General features: G+C 38.4%; 3 protein-coding genes across 3 annotated transcripts; 1 reads left to right on the top strand and 2 right to left on the bottom strand.

Annotated features, from left to right (window-relative positions):
* Positions 1-1,871: 1,871 nt before the first annotated feature.
* GCK72_023055 (uncharacterized protein) lies at positions 1,872-2,760 on the bottom strand (the record flags this gene model as incomplete). Its single annotated transcript, XM_003095811.2, has 5 exons — positions 1,872-1,964; positions 2,154-2,203; positions 2,249-2,348; positions 2,399-2,512; positions 2,644-2,760. The coding sequence occupies 5 exons, from the start codon at positions 2,758-2,760 to the stop codon at positions 1,872-1,874; spliced, it is 474 nt and encodes a 157-aa protein (XP_003095859.2).
* Positions 2,761-11,693: 8,933 nt separating this feature from the next.
* Positions 11,694-13,300, bottom strand: GCK72_023054 (uncharacterized protein; the record flags this gene model as incomplete). Its single annotated transcript, XM_053735205.1, has 5 exons — positions 11,694-11,750; positions 11,845-12,342; positions 12,393-12,923; positions 12,971-13,024; positions 13,235-13,300. 5 exons carry the CDS (start codon positions 13,298-13,300, stop codon positions 11,694-11,696), a joined length of 1,206 nt encoding a protein of 401 aa, XP_053578771.1.
* A 1,720-nt stretch (positions 13,301-15,020) lies between these two features.
* On the top strand, positions 15,021-16,195 carry GCK72_023053 (uncharacterized protein; the record flags this gene model as incomplete). The annotated part of the gene is made up of 3 exons (XM_053735204.1): positions 15,021-15,140; positions 15,779-15,941; positions 16,113-16,195. The coding sequence occupies 3 exons, from the start codon at positions 15,021-15,023 to the stop codon at positions 16,193-16,195; spliced, it is 366 nt and encodes a 121-aa protein (XP_053578770.1).
* Between the last annotated feature and the right edge of the window lie 489 nt (positions 16,196-16,684).

Below are 16,684 nucleotides of genomic sequence, written 5' to 3'. Positions count from 1 at the left end.
AGAGCGACACATACAAAGGAGGGAGTTCGTGGGAAGCGGTCGAGTAGTTATTTAGAAACCTCTTTTCTCCGACACCGATGGAATCAGCTTGTCATCAGCGTAGAGTTGGTGGATGATGCCTATTCTGTAATTACCAGTCGGTTCACGTCGCCTAACGGCGACTGAACCTCCTTCTGAACACCACCCTTCTAGGTGTTACAGTGCCTGCGGCGCTTCTCACATGGTTCAAACAATCGGGGTATCAGAATTCTCTTTTTTTTCTGGTCCTATAACTTTTCTTCGATTGTTGGTAGTTTTTATTAGCTGAGCAACCCGTTCCAGAGAGAACAATTTAAACACTCCTACTTTTCTGATAAGATTTCGACAAATTAACTCTATTTTCCCTCTCATATATAGGCAGGTGATCCTCTAAATATAAAGTTTCAACTTTTGATTGATCGGCGGCGATGCCGCTACCCTCCTCTGAATATGGCAAATATGGCAAACTAAGGCCATATTTAAACAAATTCTTATTCAGGAATTTGCTTCTTTTTGAAGGTAACCGAGCTACGACAAAGTTCCTCATTCAGAAATCATGGGTCTCAGAATTAACTGTACTAAATACAGAGAATATGTTTTTTGCCTGATTGAGAATCCTTTTACCAAAAGAGAATTTCCTTTTCACATCTTCAAAAGATGCGTTTAAAGTATTCTTTTGAAGTTTTTAACTTATCAGCGGCGATGCCGCCTCCCTCCCCCAATTCTTTAAAGATTAATTTTTCATATGTATACACGGAAATCTTCTCTTAGTTTAATTTGATACAAAAAGTTCTGCTTTCTAAATTTTTCACTGTTCGGCGGCGATGCCGCCTCTCTTCTCTGGAATACTTCGAAACTAAAACTATTTCACATATCTCTAAGTTCAAAAGTTAAAGAACCTCCTTATTCAGTCTATTTTGATTTCAATCCTTTTTATTCGTACCTGAGTGCTTCACAAAAATTCTCAAAGTTCTTAAAGAAAACAAAACTTCTTGAATCCCCTAAATATCTCACTCTTAACATGTCTACCTACTAAGTTCCTGATCGTTTTCTTTTATTTTTTCTATTGTGATTGTGTTAGTGGCTTTTGGTTCATCATCTCGAATAAAAACTAACTAACTAAAAAAAACAAAGAAAAACATTTTGAGTTTTTAAACAGATTCGGACGAAAGGTTTATTGTTAACTACTATCAGTTTCTGACTCGGTGTTTGTAGGATTGTGAATTTTTAAACACCGTCAAAGTTGGACCTCAATCATCCATTCTGACAGAATTGTAGCGGTGAGTACAGAGTCAACAGAAAGATAGCTACTCCACCCTTTTGTTCTAAAATCTCGACCATAATTACAACTTTCATATACTGACTGTCTATGCTCTTATCAAAACAAAAAACCAAAAAACTTTTCGAACCTGGCGGGAACGAACTCTCTACCCCATGGGTGAGAATCATCTGCGTAAACCGCTACTCCAAATACGCGCGGCCGGGGCGCTCTCGAGAATGCAGTCAAGAAACACCGAGTCAGTAGTTTTGAGCTTTCAACCACCCTGTCGGGACACACCTTTTCTGAACGCTTTCTACTGTTGAAATCGACATCGTCTCCAGAAGACGTCAAATTTGATATTTTTGAAAAAAGAAAAGTTCGGGCATCATCTAAGGGAAATTTCCAATCAATCAGTCTAGGTTTCATAAAAATCGGTCCACTACGGAGGGAGTTATGATCAGCGACAAATAAACGGACACACGGATCTGTTGAATATTATTAGTAAAGATAACACCATGATAATATGGGCGAATGTAGTTTCTTCTAAAAGAATATGGAAAAACTAAAGGCACTGAATGTTTCGAGAAGTTACTCACTTTCTGTTCCCACTGCTTATTGTCACAATTCTACACCGTGTCGTTCCCAGTTCAAAATGAGTTTCAGTACCATTGTCAACAAACTCAGCCTGAAAATAGATGTTCGTGTCACAAAACTAATCTTTCGAAGCCAAAATTTAGTTTATAAAGTGGAATATCTACACAAAAGTTGTGATTCTGAATAACGTGAAAACATATCAAAAAGGAAAATCTAAACTCGAAACCCGAGTACATAAAAATGTTTTTTTTTCTGGAATCGATTCCCACGCTCAACTAACCTCTTTTTTGATGATGTTGCCGTTGGCCCAGATCTCCATGGAGTCCTTATCTACAAAAAGGTCATCCAGTTCTTAACTTTTTAGATATAACCAACCCAAGACAATTCTCCAGTCGTGTCCATAGATTGTCATCTCCCAGCTTTGCAACTTCTTGTTTTGCTCTTCCTTGAATTTGTTGTATGTCTTGCCGTTCACCTTTAATGAGCCCGAGTTATTCCCCAAATCTTATAATCTTGTTGCCTCACCGTCAATGAGTACTCATAAGCAAAGTTTCCGATGGCCTCAACGTTGATGGTCGTTCCGAATTTGAAGACCTCTTTTCCAACCAACTTGAACATCCAGTCACGACGGAGAATCTCCTGAATCAATCTGTTTATTCAGTAAACATTCACAGACCTTATTTTTTTGAATCTTCAAGAGACGTAACTTTGCTACCCACAACTATTTTGTCAGTTTACTCATCCGAAAGAATTGAACAATCATGACTAACCACTCCATCCACACGAATCACTCGTTTTCCAGTTGTCGTACCGTGTTCGAAGTCAATTTTGTGAATTTGAGTCCGAAGTGGAACATTCCACGAGGCCACGCGATCGTTGTTATACATCGTAGAGAAGAGAAATAATTGTAACTCGACTGGAATCAATTCAAAATTTGTAAACTTTTCACAAAAAATGCTCTCCAAGAGAGATTTCAAGAGGAATTCCTTGATATAAAACAAAAATAACAGAAACTGAAGTTAAGTTGGAAATAGAAGAGCTTCAGCGGTTTTTTCTCACGGGCACCCAACCTTGTCATGTAGCCTTAGTAACAGGAAATAGTATAAGAACACCAAAATATTAGAGAAATCAGGGGGGGGGGTGGGAAAAAAAAGACGGGAGCTGACTTCTTCGCTTTGCCGTAAACATGAATCGAGACGAGAAACATGTTGTAAGAGAAGCCATTGGATGAATGAGCAGATTAGCTACGCAAGAAATCATGTACAAAACTAGAATGTCTTTAACAGAGCTAACATTTCTTATGCATTTTTGAAAAATTGAAAGAGTTTGCAAATGCTTCTCAAGTTAGTTATCCACCGATCATCCATCAGAAGTAGCCGGACGTTCTACACCACCAAGATGACGTGCTTCCATCAACTACAGCTATGGCACCAAATCTTTGAGCTATCTAACCGAGACGCTCGACTTTTGGGAGTACAATAATAACAATAATAAAACCAAAACGGCTTGCATGTATTACAGTTATTTGACATGAGCTATGTTTTGTTTCAATTCGAAAGGTAAAAACGTCCCATTAATGTTCTTTTTATTCATATCCTCAAAAAGATAAAGTTTCAAAACAAAGTTTTAATTCTATGAGAAAGTTTCATTAACAACAAGTCTATAAAAGAACGATAATCAAAAAAAACTGAAAATATAAGAAAATAATTTCTAGTTCAGTAGTCATTTATATTTCATACCAGAAAATGTGAAAGAACATTTTCCTGCTTCAAAAAGTTGAGAATGACAATGAACGTTAAAAAAATACTTTCTTAAAAATACTGTTTTCCGACAAATTCAAACTGCACTGGTGGTATGATCTGCTTTCTGCATCTCCTAGAAATAATGACAATTTTCATAAGATTTATTGAATTTTTAGATAAACAGAAAAAAAAGAGCGGAGGTATATATATAGTTTTTAACAGTGGGTTATGTTATCTACAAGAAGAGGCTTGAAATCGGAGGGACAAAGAAATTGAGTAGCATGATCAGTTACATACTGATATAATAACCGACACTGGAACACCCTATTGATGTTTACTTTTGTCAATGGGAAAAAACCAAGGCTGTCGTACAACCGGTCGCGGCTGTTTTTAAGGATCTAAAAAAGGCTATCTAGATTTTGAACTGAAAACATGACTAGACATACTTTTGGTACCAATCTGACAACCGGTGTTCGATCCCCACTGATGCCAAAACATTTTTGTTTATTTTTGTTCTCGACTTCTTAGAACCAATCTGACAATCAGGGTTCGACCTCTATCGCCGACAAAACCTTTTTATTTATTTGTTTTCGAATTTTTGCTAGCAAGACACTTGTAATCAAGAATTGATTTCAAATGTTTTCGGTACCAAAATGGATAAGTTATGAAAGACATACCATGTGTATTGGTAGAGACTATGCCACTGAAATACAAAAACAAAACTTTTAAAAAAAGTTACCGGTGGGTGGAACCCTGGTGGTCAGATTGGTATCAAAAAATTGAAAACAAAAAACAAAAACGTCTTGGCACCGATGGGGATCGAACCCCGGTTGCCAGATTGGTACCAAAAAATCAAAAACAAAAAAACAAAAAAGTTTTGGCACCAATGGGGCAGGGACGAGCGGCAACAGAAAATTTCGGCAATACGGCAATCCGGCAAATGCCGATATCAAAAATCGGAAATTTTTGGCAACTTTCGACAATTTTCAGCAACATGTAATAATAAGGATTTTTCCTAACATTAAGTCGGGAGAAAAAAATGCGAGCACAGTACATTGTATATCGCCAGTGACAGTTGCTTCGAGTAAATGAAAGTATTTTCCCTTTTTTTCGGAAAATATTCAAAAAATTCTTTTAGAAAATCGAAAAATATCCATGTTTGAAATATCCATTTTTCAACGTAGACATGTCAACTAATTTACACATTGTCTCTCCCGGTATATTGTCAGAGGCATTGTTTTTTACGTCTTACCATCTGCTTCCTTATCTCCTTGGGAAATCGGTCCGAACGGATGACTTTGGGGGAAACTTGGAACCTTGAATGGTAGGATAAGAGGGCCCACCTGTCCTTTGCCAGATGACTGTGTTTTTTCGTTTTTAATTGACCTCATCAACCTCTTTCCTTCTTTTTCCGTGCCCTTTCCCGAGAGAGAATATAATAGATAGACACTTGCCTATTGTCTCATTACTGTTAACACTAACCACCTGCTCACTTATCTCCTTGGGAAATCACTGATCCTATTAGACCAACAGATGGCTGTTTCCTACTAGACTCCGCCCACTGGCCCCCAGTCTCCTCATCATCATCTTCTTGGCTCAGTCTTCCAAAATCTTTCCGTACTGGATGGTGACTCTTCTATCTTCTCTTTTTTGCCTTCTTTGAGATATTCACATAACCATTATTTATCTCGTACTTATTTTCCCTATTTTCTCAGTTCGTTTACGAACTAATGTTTTTTTTCAGTGCTAAAGCACAGTGCATGAAGAACAAACCGACCAGCTTGATAGATAAGAAACGGTCAAGTGAAAGAAACAAAGGACAAGAAAGTAATGGATCAAGACGAATAAAATGACGATCAATTTGATAGACGTAAGTTCAAAAACCCTAGAATCGAGATACTTTATCGCTCTTAACTTTGACTTCCCCCACCATTCTTATCTGTGTCGGTACCGGATAGACTCGTCGATCAGAGGATGTAGAAGTCTATAATACCCGGGCTGAGGTTTACTTCAGTAGACGCGGGTTTGAATCCTCCCGGGTTAGAAATCAACGAAATTATAATTGAAATTCCTAAAAACAGGACCTTTTTAAATCTAGAAATCAATAAAATTATGAATGAAATTCCAAAAAACAGGGTACTTTTTATGAAATTAACTTCCCCCACCATTCTTATCTGTGTCGGTACCGGATAGACTCATCGATCAGAGGATGTAGTAGTCTATAATACCCGGGCTGAGGTTTACTTCAGTAGACTCGGGTTTGAATCCTCCCGGGTTAGAAATCAACGAAATTATAATTGAAATTCCTAAAAACAGGACTTTTTCAAATCTAGAAATCAATAAAATTATGATTGCAATTCCAAAAATCAGGGTACTTTTTATGAAATTAACTTCCCCCACCATTCTTATCTGTGTCGGTACCGGATAGACTCGTCGATCAGAGGATGTAGTAGTCTATAATACCCGGGCTGAGGTTTACTTCAGTAGACGCGGGTTTGAATCCTCCCGGGTTAGAAATCAACGGAATTATAATTGAAATTCCTAAAAACAGGACCTTTTTAAATCTAGAAATCAATAAAATTATGAATGAAATTCCAAAAAACAGGGTACTTTTTATGAAATTAACTTCCCCCACCATTCTTATCTGTGTCGGTACCGGATAGACTCATCGATCAGAGGATGTAGTAGTCTATAATACCCGGGCTGAGGTTTACTTCAGTAGACTCGGGTTTGAATCCTCCCGGGTTAGAAATCAACGAAATTATAATTGAAATTCCTAAAAACAGGACTTTTTCAAATCTAGAAATCAATAAAATTATGAATGAAATTCCAAAAAACAGGGTACTTTTTATGAAATTAACTTCCCCCACCATTCTTATCTGTGTCGGTACCGGATAGACTCATCGATCAGAGGATGTAGTAGTCTATAATACCCGGGCTGAAGTTTACTTCAGTAGACTCGGGTTTGAATCCTCCCGGGTTAGAAATCAACGAAATTAAAATTGAAATTCCTAAAAACAGGACTTTTTCAAATCTAGAAATCAATAAAATTATGAATGAAATTCCAAAAAACAGGGTACTTTTTATGAAATTAACTTCCCCCACCATTCTTATCTGTGTCGGTACCGGATAGACTCATCGATCAGAGGATGTAGTAGTCTATAATACCCGGGCTGAGGTTTACTTCAGTAGACGCGGGTTTGAATCCTCCCGGGTTAGAAATCAACGAAATTATAATTGAAATTCCTAAAAACAGGACTTTTTCAAATCTAGAAATCAATAAAATTATGATTAAAATTCCAAAAAACAGGGTACTTTTTATGAAATTAACTTCCCCCACCATTCTTATCTGTGTCGGTACCGGATAGACTCATCGATCAGAGGATGTAGTAGTCTATAATACCCGGGCTGAGGTTTACTTCAGTAGACGCGGGTTTGAATCCTCCCGGGTTAGAAATCAACGAAATTATAATTGAAATTCCTAAAAACAGGACTTTTTCGAATCGAGAAATCAATAAAATTATGATTGAAATTCCAAAAAACAGGGTACTTTTTATGAAATTAACTTCCCCCACCATTCTTATCTGTGTCGGTACCGGATAGACTCATCGATCAGAGGATGTAGTAGTCTATAATACCCGGGCTGAGGTTTACTTCAGTAGACGCGGGTTTGAATGCTCCCGGGTTAGAAATCAACGAAATTATAATTGAAATTCCTAAAAACAGGACTTTTTCGAATCGAGAAATCAATAAAATTATAATTGAAATTCCAAAAAACAGGGTAATTTTTATGAAATTAACTTCCCCCACCATTCTTATCTGTGTCGGTACCGGATAGACTCATCGATCAGAGGATGTAGTAGTCTATAATACCCGGGCTGAGGTTTACTTCAGTAGACGCGGGTTTGAATCCTCCCGGGTTAGAAATCAACGAAATTATAATTGAAATTCCTAAAAACAGGACCTTTTTAAATCTAGAAATCAATAAAATTATGAATGAAATTCCAAAAAACAGGGTACTTTTTATGAAATTAACTTCCCCCACCATTCTTATCTGTGTCGGTACCGGATAGACTCGTCGATCAGAGGATGTAGTAGTCTATAATACCCGGGCTGAGGTTTACTTCAGTAGACGCGGGTTTGAATCCTCCCGGGTTAGAAATCAACGAAATTATAATTGAAATTCCTAAAAACAGGACTTTTTCAAATCTAGAAATCAATAAAATTATGATTGAAATTCCAAAAAACAGGGTACTTTTTATGAAATTAACTTCCCCCACCATTCTTATCTGTGTCGGTACCGGATAGACTCATCGATCAGAGGATGTAGTAGTCTATAATACCCGGGCTGAGGTTTACTTCAGTAGACGCGGGTTTGAATCCTCCCGGGTTAGAAATCAACGAAATTATAATTGAAATTCCTAAAAACAGGACTTTTTCAAATCTAGAAATCAATAAAATTATGATTGCAATTCCAAAAATCAGGGTACTTTTTATGAAATTAACTTCCCCCACCATTCTTATCTGTGTCGATACCGGATAGACTCGTCGATCAGAGGATGTAGTAGTCTATAATACCCGGGCTGAGGTTTACTTCAGTAGACTCGGGTTTGAATCCTCCCGGGTTAGAAATCAACGAAATTATAATTGAAATTCCTAAAAACAGGACTTTTTCAAATCTAGAAATCAATAAAATTATGATTGCAATTCCAAAAATCAGGGTACTTTTTATGAAATTAACTTCCCCCACCATTCTTATCTGTGTCGGTACCGGATAGACTCGTCGATCAGAGGATGTAGTAGTCTATAATACCCGGGCTGAGGTTTACTTCAGTAGACTCGGGTTTGAATCCTCCCGGGTTAGAAATCAACGAAATTATAATTGAAATTCCTAAAAACAGGACTTTTTCAAATCTAGAAATCAATAAAATTATGAATGAAATTCCAAAAAACAGGGTACTTTTTATGAAATTAACTTCCCCCACCATTCTTATCTGTGTCGGTACCGGATAGACTCGTCGATCAGAGGATGTAGTAGTCTATAATACCCGGGCTGAGGTTTACTTCAGTAGACTCGGGTTTGAATCCTCCCGGGTTAGAAATCAACGAAATTATAATTGAAATTCCTAAACACAGGACTTTTTCAAATCTAGAAATCAATAAAATTATGATTGCAATTCCAAAAATCAGGGTACTTTTTATGAAATTAACTTCCCCCACCATTCTTATCTGTGTCGGTACCGGATAGACTCGTCGATCAGAGGATGTAGTAGTCTATAATACCCGGGCTGAGGTTTACTTCAGTAGACGCGGGTTTGAATCCTCCCGGGTTAGAAATCAACGAAATTATAATTGAAATTCCTAAAAACAGGACTTTTTCAAATCTAGAAATCAATAAAATTATGATTGCAATTCCAAAAATCAGGGTACTTTTTATGAAATTAACTTCCCCCACCATTCTTATCTGTGTCGGTACCGGATAGACTCGTCGATCAGAGGATGTAGTAGTCTATAATACCCGGGCTGAGGTTTACTTCAGTAGACGCGGGTTTGAATCCTCCCGGGTTAGAAATCAACGAAATTATAATTGAAATTCCTAAAAACAGGACTTTTTCAAATCTAGAAATCAATAAAATTATGAATGAAATTCCAAAAAACAGGGTACTTTTTATGAAATTAACTTCCCCCACCATTCTTATCTGTGTCGGTACCGGATAGACTCGTCGATCAGAGGATGTAGTAGTCTATAATACCCGGGCTGAGGTTTACTTCAGTAGACTCGGGTTTGAATCCTCCCGGGTTAGAAATCAACGAAATTATAATTGAAATTCCTAAAAACAGGACTTTTTCAAATCTAGAAATCAATAAAATTATGATTGCAATTCCAAAAATCAGGGTACTTTTTATGAAATTAACTTCCCCCACCATTCTTATCTGTGTCGGTACCGGATAGACTCGTCGATCAGAGGATGTAGTAGTCTATAATACCCGGGCTGAGGTTTACTTCAGTAGACGCGGGTTTGAATCCTCCCGGGTTGGAAATCAATAAAATTATAATTGAAATTCCGAAAAACATGGTACTTTTGATGAAATTAACTTCCCTCGCCATTCTTATCTGCAAAATGTTTTGGTAGTGAATGCTTATTGATGCTTAAAAGCTTTGAACTTAAATCTTTTCAATTAAGCAAGGATTGGAATATCAATGACCTAAAAACTATTTAGGAAAGAAAATAACTGCTTAACCACGTGATACGTCAAAAACGTTGTTGTGTCATGTAAACATAGTGTGGTAAAAAGGTATTACCTACTTGTTTCATCAAAATCACAGTTTTTTTTTCCAAAATTTCCGAAAAAACGGACTGATTTTGTTATTGGTGAAAAATTATTTTCATGTTTTAAAATTTTGCAAAAACAGTACACTAACGTTATTCATTTCAAGCCAAAAATTTCAGCGGTCTACGTTCAAAAACAAAACAAATTTTTTTGCTCTTTGAGCACCTACAGTACTACCGTAACCCGACCAATTGTATCTGTTTTTATAAAAATCTTGCCCTAGGGCACACGTTGATCGAGTCTTACTGAGAACGCGTTATATTATAACCGAATGGTGTGATAAATGGAACTTGGACGTGGCACCTGAGAAATGGATAAGTGATAAGATTCCATTGCTCTAAAAGGAAGAGCCATATTGAACAAATATTTTCAAGTAATAGGTTTCGAATCATACTAATATTGTTTTAGTGTGCTCGACCTGAGCACCTTCCCTTCATCTTGCTCACGTTCCAGACCCTCTGGAACACCTCATCATCCCAAACCTCACCATCTTTTGTTCACAATCACCTGACATGCCATTTTAAGAAGGAGAAGTACAAAGCTACGCTCAGACTGACTAAACCGCTAACGATCCTAGCTAGAAGATAGGTGTGGTCTGTTACTAGATTTATAGAGCTAGGTATCGATGATCATCGATTTCAGCTCAGCGTGCGCTCTGCCGAACTGATTTCTGTAGCCTAAAGATGTTTCTCCAATCTACCTTCCTCAACAACTGTCTAAAACAACAACTTCTTACTTTTCCCTTTATTCGAATCAAAACACTGACAGATATGTGACCTATTTCATCTCTTCCAAATTCGATATGACCAAATATCTGTGAAGAAAGAAAAAAGAAACGGTGTCCACGCAGTGATGGGGTTCTAAATGTCATCTTGGGGTGTACAGAGCAGTTATTTCACTCATTAACCCATCTTTTCATTCAATCGAGAGAAATAAGCGCGCGCTTGCAAATTATCTGCGAAATGGGATTCTTTTTGGAGAGGTCTTGAGGTTTTTTTGACATTTCTAAAGCCATTTTAAGTTGGTAGATGACGTGCTACTTCAAGAATAGACTCTAACTATTTCTAGATTTGGAGGCGGCGCTTAAAGTTCAAAATTTCGAAATTGAAAACACCGAGTATTACTTCATATGAACGTTCCGATAGTACTCCTTCAACCACCATCAAGTTCTCATTTTCTAACAAAAGTTTGTCGAATTCAGCTTGAAAATTGAGCAGATTTAGAAAAAAAAACATTGCCGAATAAAAAGTCGGCAGTCCGGCAACGGCAATCTATTTAAAAAAGTTGGCAATTTCGGCAATTTCGGCAACACGGCAACGGCATTGCCGCTCGTCCCTGCAATGGGGATCGAACCCCGGTAGTCAGATTGGTACCAAAAAGTCGAAAACAAAAAACAAAAAAGTTTTGGCACCAAAAGTGTATCGAGTCATGTTTACAGCTGAAATTCTAGAAAGCCGTATGAATATTCATTTATTTTATTCTACATTTTCTGAGAAGATAAACTTTGTCGCCATGAGAGGGAGCGGAAAGAAAAAATAAATGATTGGAGGAAGAGAAAAAATTATTGTGAAGGGATGAGAATGATATACAATAAACTAATGGGAGGTGGAGGGCGGTCAATTCAATTTACATAAATAAAAAGAAGGTTTGTTGCACAAGTGATGACGGTGTTCTAGGATTTTGGATGCTGGCAAGATAAAGTTGAGAGGATGCAAACAGATGTGGGAAGTTGGCCATTGGAGAAATCATGAAGAATACTCTGCCAGCCGGAACATCGAGTATTCCGAATTATCGGTGATTTCCTGAAAACAAGTGTTTTGTTAACAAATTACATAACCCTAGTTAGAATAGATTCGTGTTTTACCACGTTTCTAGTTAACTGGTTAGTTTTCTCACCTTTGCAATTCTCAGGAACGGTGGAACTGATCCGGCTGGCAATGGGGTTCCTTTCGGGATGTTGGTGAACGCCTCCAAAACCAGATAAGGGACTCCATGGGCTCTTGGTGGCAGTGGAGTGCAATAGATATCCAGGTTGAAGGACATTGTTTCGTAGACGAAGCATCTCCGTCTTTTGTAGATAGAGGATCGTTTCCTATCCTTCATTTTGAGCGAATGGTTGTATTCTGCTTCACTACAATTTGTCCTCTTCTCACTGTAGCCGGAGCAATCTTTGTTGTACTCTCTTCTTGTGAGAGTGTAAGTAGATTGACCGGCTTTTGAACGACGCCGAATTCGTTCTTGAACTTGAGGTTCATGTGAGACTAAATAGAGGTGTTTCGTATGGAATTCCTCGAAGACTCCAAAATTCTTCCAATCAACTTCTTCAATGAGCCATTTCCGTTTGTTTGATGGTACTGCAACTTGGCCGGGAATTCCCATCCGATCACAAATAACCTAAAATGATTCATTCATTTTCCAAAACAGTTTCCAGTACCATAACAAACCTGAATAACCTTATTCACTTTGTCGTGAATGTTTGCCGTACCACTGTTGTCAACAATATCAAAATATTGATGGCCGATCCAAGCTTGTCTCGTTTTATGATCGATATCTCTGGCTTGCTCTGGCGTTTCAACTCTTACTGCGTTGGTTTCTAAGGTATATGCATTTGGAGCACCTTCCGCAGCCGTGACCATATGAACGACATGGTCATAACGAGTATGCTTCAGCTCGAACTCGTTCAGGCCGAGGTCTTTCAGAATCGCAGACCATTCTGCTGGAGAAGAATAGGCAGACGGATCCATGACTCCTCTGTCCATAATAATAATGATGTCCCGACCTTCAGGCTTTCCGATGACCCTTAAAAGAGCGCCTTCCAGATAAAGAATCATATTGATCAATTCTTTTTGAAAATTGTATTTTCGATCGGCACTGAGTTTTGGGAAGCTGAAGCCCATCTTTTGGAGTTCAGTTGCTGCTTCCGGTACGAGATAAACTTCGCATCCATGATCCTTGAAGAATTTTTCCAAAATTTCCTGAAAATCTTTTATTATTATCCATATTTTGTTCAAGATTTCCAAACCATTGCAGTTGTTTTTCCTGCACTAGGTCCGCCAGTGACAGCTATTTTATAGATCTGGAAAATATTTGTTGGCTGGTTGTATTGGCTGGGGAGATCATTATGAAAAACACTCTCTTACTAGAGAATGGTCAAAACTGACCGTGGAGTTCAGCAGCGAGACCTAGCAGAATCGAAAAAAAGCGAATTCTGATGGAAAATCAGTTTTCAAAAATTGCAGAATGTGTAGCCAAGGATCCCCCTTTGGGTACCCCCTTACTTGGCTACCAAAGCCAATCCGACGGTCCCCTCTGGTTTTCCCCACAAAACTAGGACCATCGGAGCCTTTTTCATTAACCTCTTATTCAATCTGTTCATTAACAATATTATTATTATTCTCGTTATTCTCAGTTATCTGAGTTCTATCAATTTAATACAAATTATTCTAAATTATTATAATTAATTATAATTCAAATTACCGCTCTAAAACTCCAAATTCAGCTAATGCGCTCCAATAAACCCAACACTCTCTCTTCCGCAACGCTCTCTCGCAGTAGACGCGTATGTCGTCACTCGCGAGCGGTCGCGTCGCGTGTCATTGCTCATGTTAGCCTTTTTAGGCCAGAGTAATTCAGTTCGTTCGTGTTTTCCCGCCGACGACGGTCCTTTTTGCCGACCGTCTAGGCTCTGAGAGAGTAGTTGAGGAGATTCTGATGCTAGCACTATATTTTTCCGTGCCATCAGAATCTAGCGCGAGTTTGAGAGATTAGCCTAAATTATATACTTCCGGTTTTTGGGACTTTTGTCTCTTTTTCCCGCCGTCAGTCCCGCCGCGTTCGTCTTCCTGCCTTTCGTCGACTCAACATCTCCTCAGGACACGTCGCTCTCTTTTATTCTCTTTTTTATCACCCTTTCTCTATTTTGGTTATTCTTCGAGGATCTTTCCGAGAAGAAGGTTTAATAAACGGGTCACTGATACTTTGTGTTCTTTCTAACATTGCTTATCTTACATACATGCCGCATACACTTTATTTTGGGACGATTTATATTTCTTCTGAGAGGCAATAGTCTCCGACCGCTACCTTCATTGCCCTCTCAACATGGTGCATTACGACCGTTCAATAATTAATTTTGTTGATTAGCTGTGATTTTCCGTTCCGTCGAATTTTTTCTTTATCGTTCTCTCTCTTTTGAACGTGTTTTTGGTCCCGCCGCTGTTGGAGTAGTCGTTTTTTGTGACCCTCGTGTCGCAAAACTCCAGGCGAACCGGAGTAGTCGTTTTTTGTGACCCCTGTGGCACAAAACTCCGGAAAAACCAAAAAATAATTTCCGCCGCTGTTGGAGTAGTCGTTTTTTGTGGCCCTCGCGTCGCAAAACTCCAGGTGGACGAAAGAAAATCAATATATCGACAAAGTGAACGAAAATCAGTCCAAGAACCGCGTCGGCGTCCCAAAAAAATTAAGTAAAAGGCATATAAGTGAGCAAAAATAACGTTAGAACTCCATTTCATACCCTGAAACACCTTTTTCTTTGTAATTTCCTCGTTATTTCTCTCTCCTTTCTCGTTATTCCGTCATTTTTTCTGGACAGGCGATTAAAAACCGTCACCCAGACCTGTCATTCGAATATTCGAGACAGAAAAACACCTTCACGCGTAATTACTGAGTAAAACCTGATTCCTCCTCATTTTCTAATGAAAATGTGTGATACGGGTATCACATACGCTACAAAACGGTGTCAAAAATTTTTTCCATCGTCATTTGCCCAAAAATATTCGAAAAATTTCGAAAACCCGTCGAAATTTCATCGGGGAACCTCTAAAATGAGCTCCGTAAATCGACACAAATTTGAATTTTACAACAAGAGTACGGTACGCGACCGCAGGCTCCGCACACGGGCTGCGTACCATTGCGGACCGCAATGTACAAGACCTTACGCGCACGAGTTTCGAAATTCTTTTTTCGCTCGGGCCTAAAATTTTTTCCGCTCTTTGTACTAAATTCTCTCTTGTTTCCGTAATATTTTACTAAAATATTATAAAAAATAATTATTCTGAATATTTTTCAGACCAAAAATGTGGCATGACGACCAAAACTCACTCAAATACTCAAATCTCTACCTCCCGCCGGTATCTCAACTCCGAAACTACGTGATGTCACAGAGTCCCGCCGATGGAGGAGCCTTCTATGAAAGAGTAAGCATATTTTATGTGAGATTTGGAAAAAATTCGAGAAAAAATGCGAGAAAAATGACCAAAAATTACAAACATCGATAATTTTACCTAAAATTTTTCGATTCAAGACTGAAACGTAGTCAGTTCGTGTCAAATCTCTAACAAAAGCAACCTTTTGTGGCTAAAAACGCTTAAACAGCTAAAATTTCGGCAAAACAAAAAGTTTTTGCGCAAAAAATCGTAAAATTTCGAAATAATTTTGCTAAAAAATCGGTATTTCGGACGAAACTCGAGTTTCCCTGGTTATTTCTCCGGGAAATCACGGTGAATAAGCTCGAGCATCACTGTTCGTGCTATGTTTACTGGGATTTCGCGAGAAAACACCAAATTCTTCGAGCTTTTCGACCGAAACCTACAAAAAGATGATGCAATACGCGAGTGAAGGCTTCAACAGAGCGATAGCGTGGCGATCAGCTCTAATACTTTGAATTTCTCTGAAATCAAGCCTAAACATCCATTCAATTGCTCATTTTAAACAATTTCAAACAAAATTTGTTCACTTTCGAACAGAAACAAGCTGAAATATACCGATATAGCATAAAAATTCGCTAAAAAACTCTCATTATTGCGTAAAAATACCAAATATGTCTTCATTACAGCAACACGTCCCGCCGATGAGTACCAATACTCAACCAATCCACTCGATTGGAGAAATCTCTACCGGCGAAGAAGAAGAGAACGTCTTCAATTCGATCTCTGGCGAGTCGGAAGTGTTGCAAGAGAACCCGGAGGCATTCAACAATGTGCTCTTGCACATGCAAGGTATAAACATCGCAATAAATGTGCTCTTGAATATAAAATAATTTATTCAGCACGCTCCGAGAGCCGATTCTCCCGCCGCTCCATCCTCATCTCGCAACGTCTCTAAGAGACAAGCCAGCAAGGTACTAAACATTTTACAACATGATTGATAACAACTATCGATTATTACAGCAGCTCCAACTGTCTGGACCGGAAAAGATCCCACGCTCCTTCTGGAACTGAATCTCCCGCCGTTTCCACATCATTATGAATGATTCCCGCCGCTGTTAAACTAATTGTTTCTTATGTTGTTATCCCTACTAGGGCATGTTGTTAAAGTCCCTTATGGACTATTGTTATTTTTATTGATGATAATAGGGCCCCGTCCCATAAAATCAATTCTGTTGTAACTATATTCCAGTATTCCTTGTACCATTCGGAGTCCTATTACTCTTGTATACCTGATCTCAGAACAGCCGTCATTGGGACAGTCAGAGTGATATGAGATGAGCATGAGAGCAGCCACATACTATCTTTTCGAACACACACTACACTACATCAGTCACAACTACAGAGCAGCTTTACGAAGCACTCACATATCAAGGGGATGATAAACCCTTATAAATTTTCAACTAAATCTGAGTGTCACGGGTACGTCCCAACACTTGAAAAAACAAGACGCAAGAATAAGTTCGAGCGCAAAATCATACTGAGTACAGGGTACGTCCCACATTCAGTAAATTATACAAACAATCAGATGAAAA

The sequence above is a fragment of the Caenorhabditis remanei genome, chromosome X (assembly GCF_010183535.1).
Source record: "Caenorhabditis remanei strain PX506 chromosome X, whole genome shotgun sequence".
Classification (NCBI taxonomy): Eukaryota; Metazoa; Nematoda; class Chromadorea; order Rhabditida; family Rhabditidae; genus Caenorhabditis; species Caenorhabditis remanei.
This window is presented reverse-complemented; position numbering and strand designations above follow the sequence as displayed.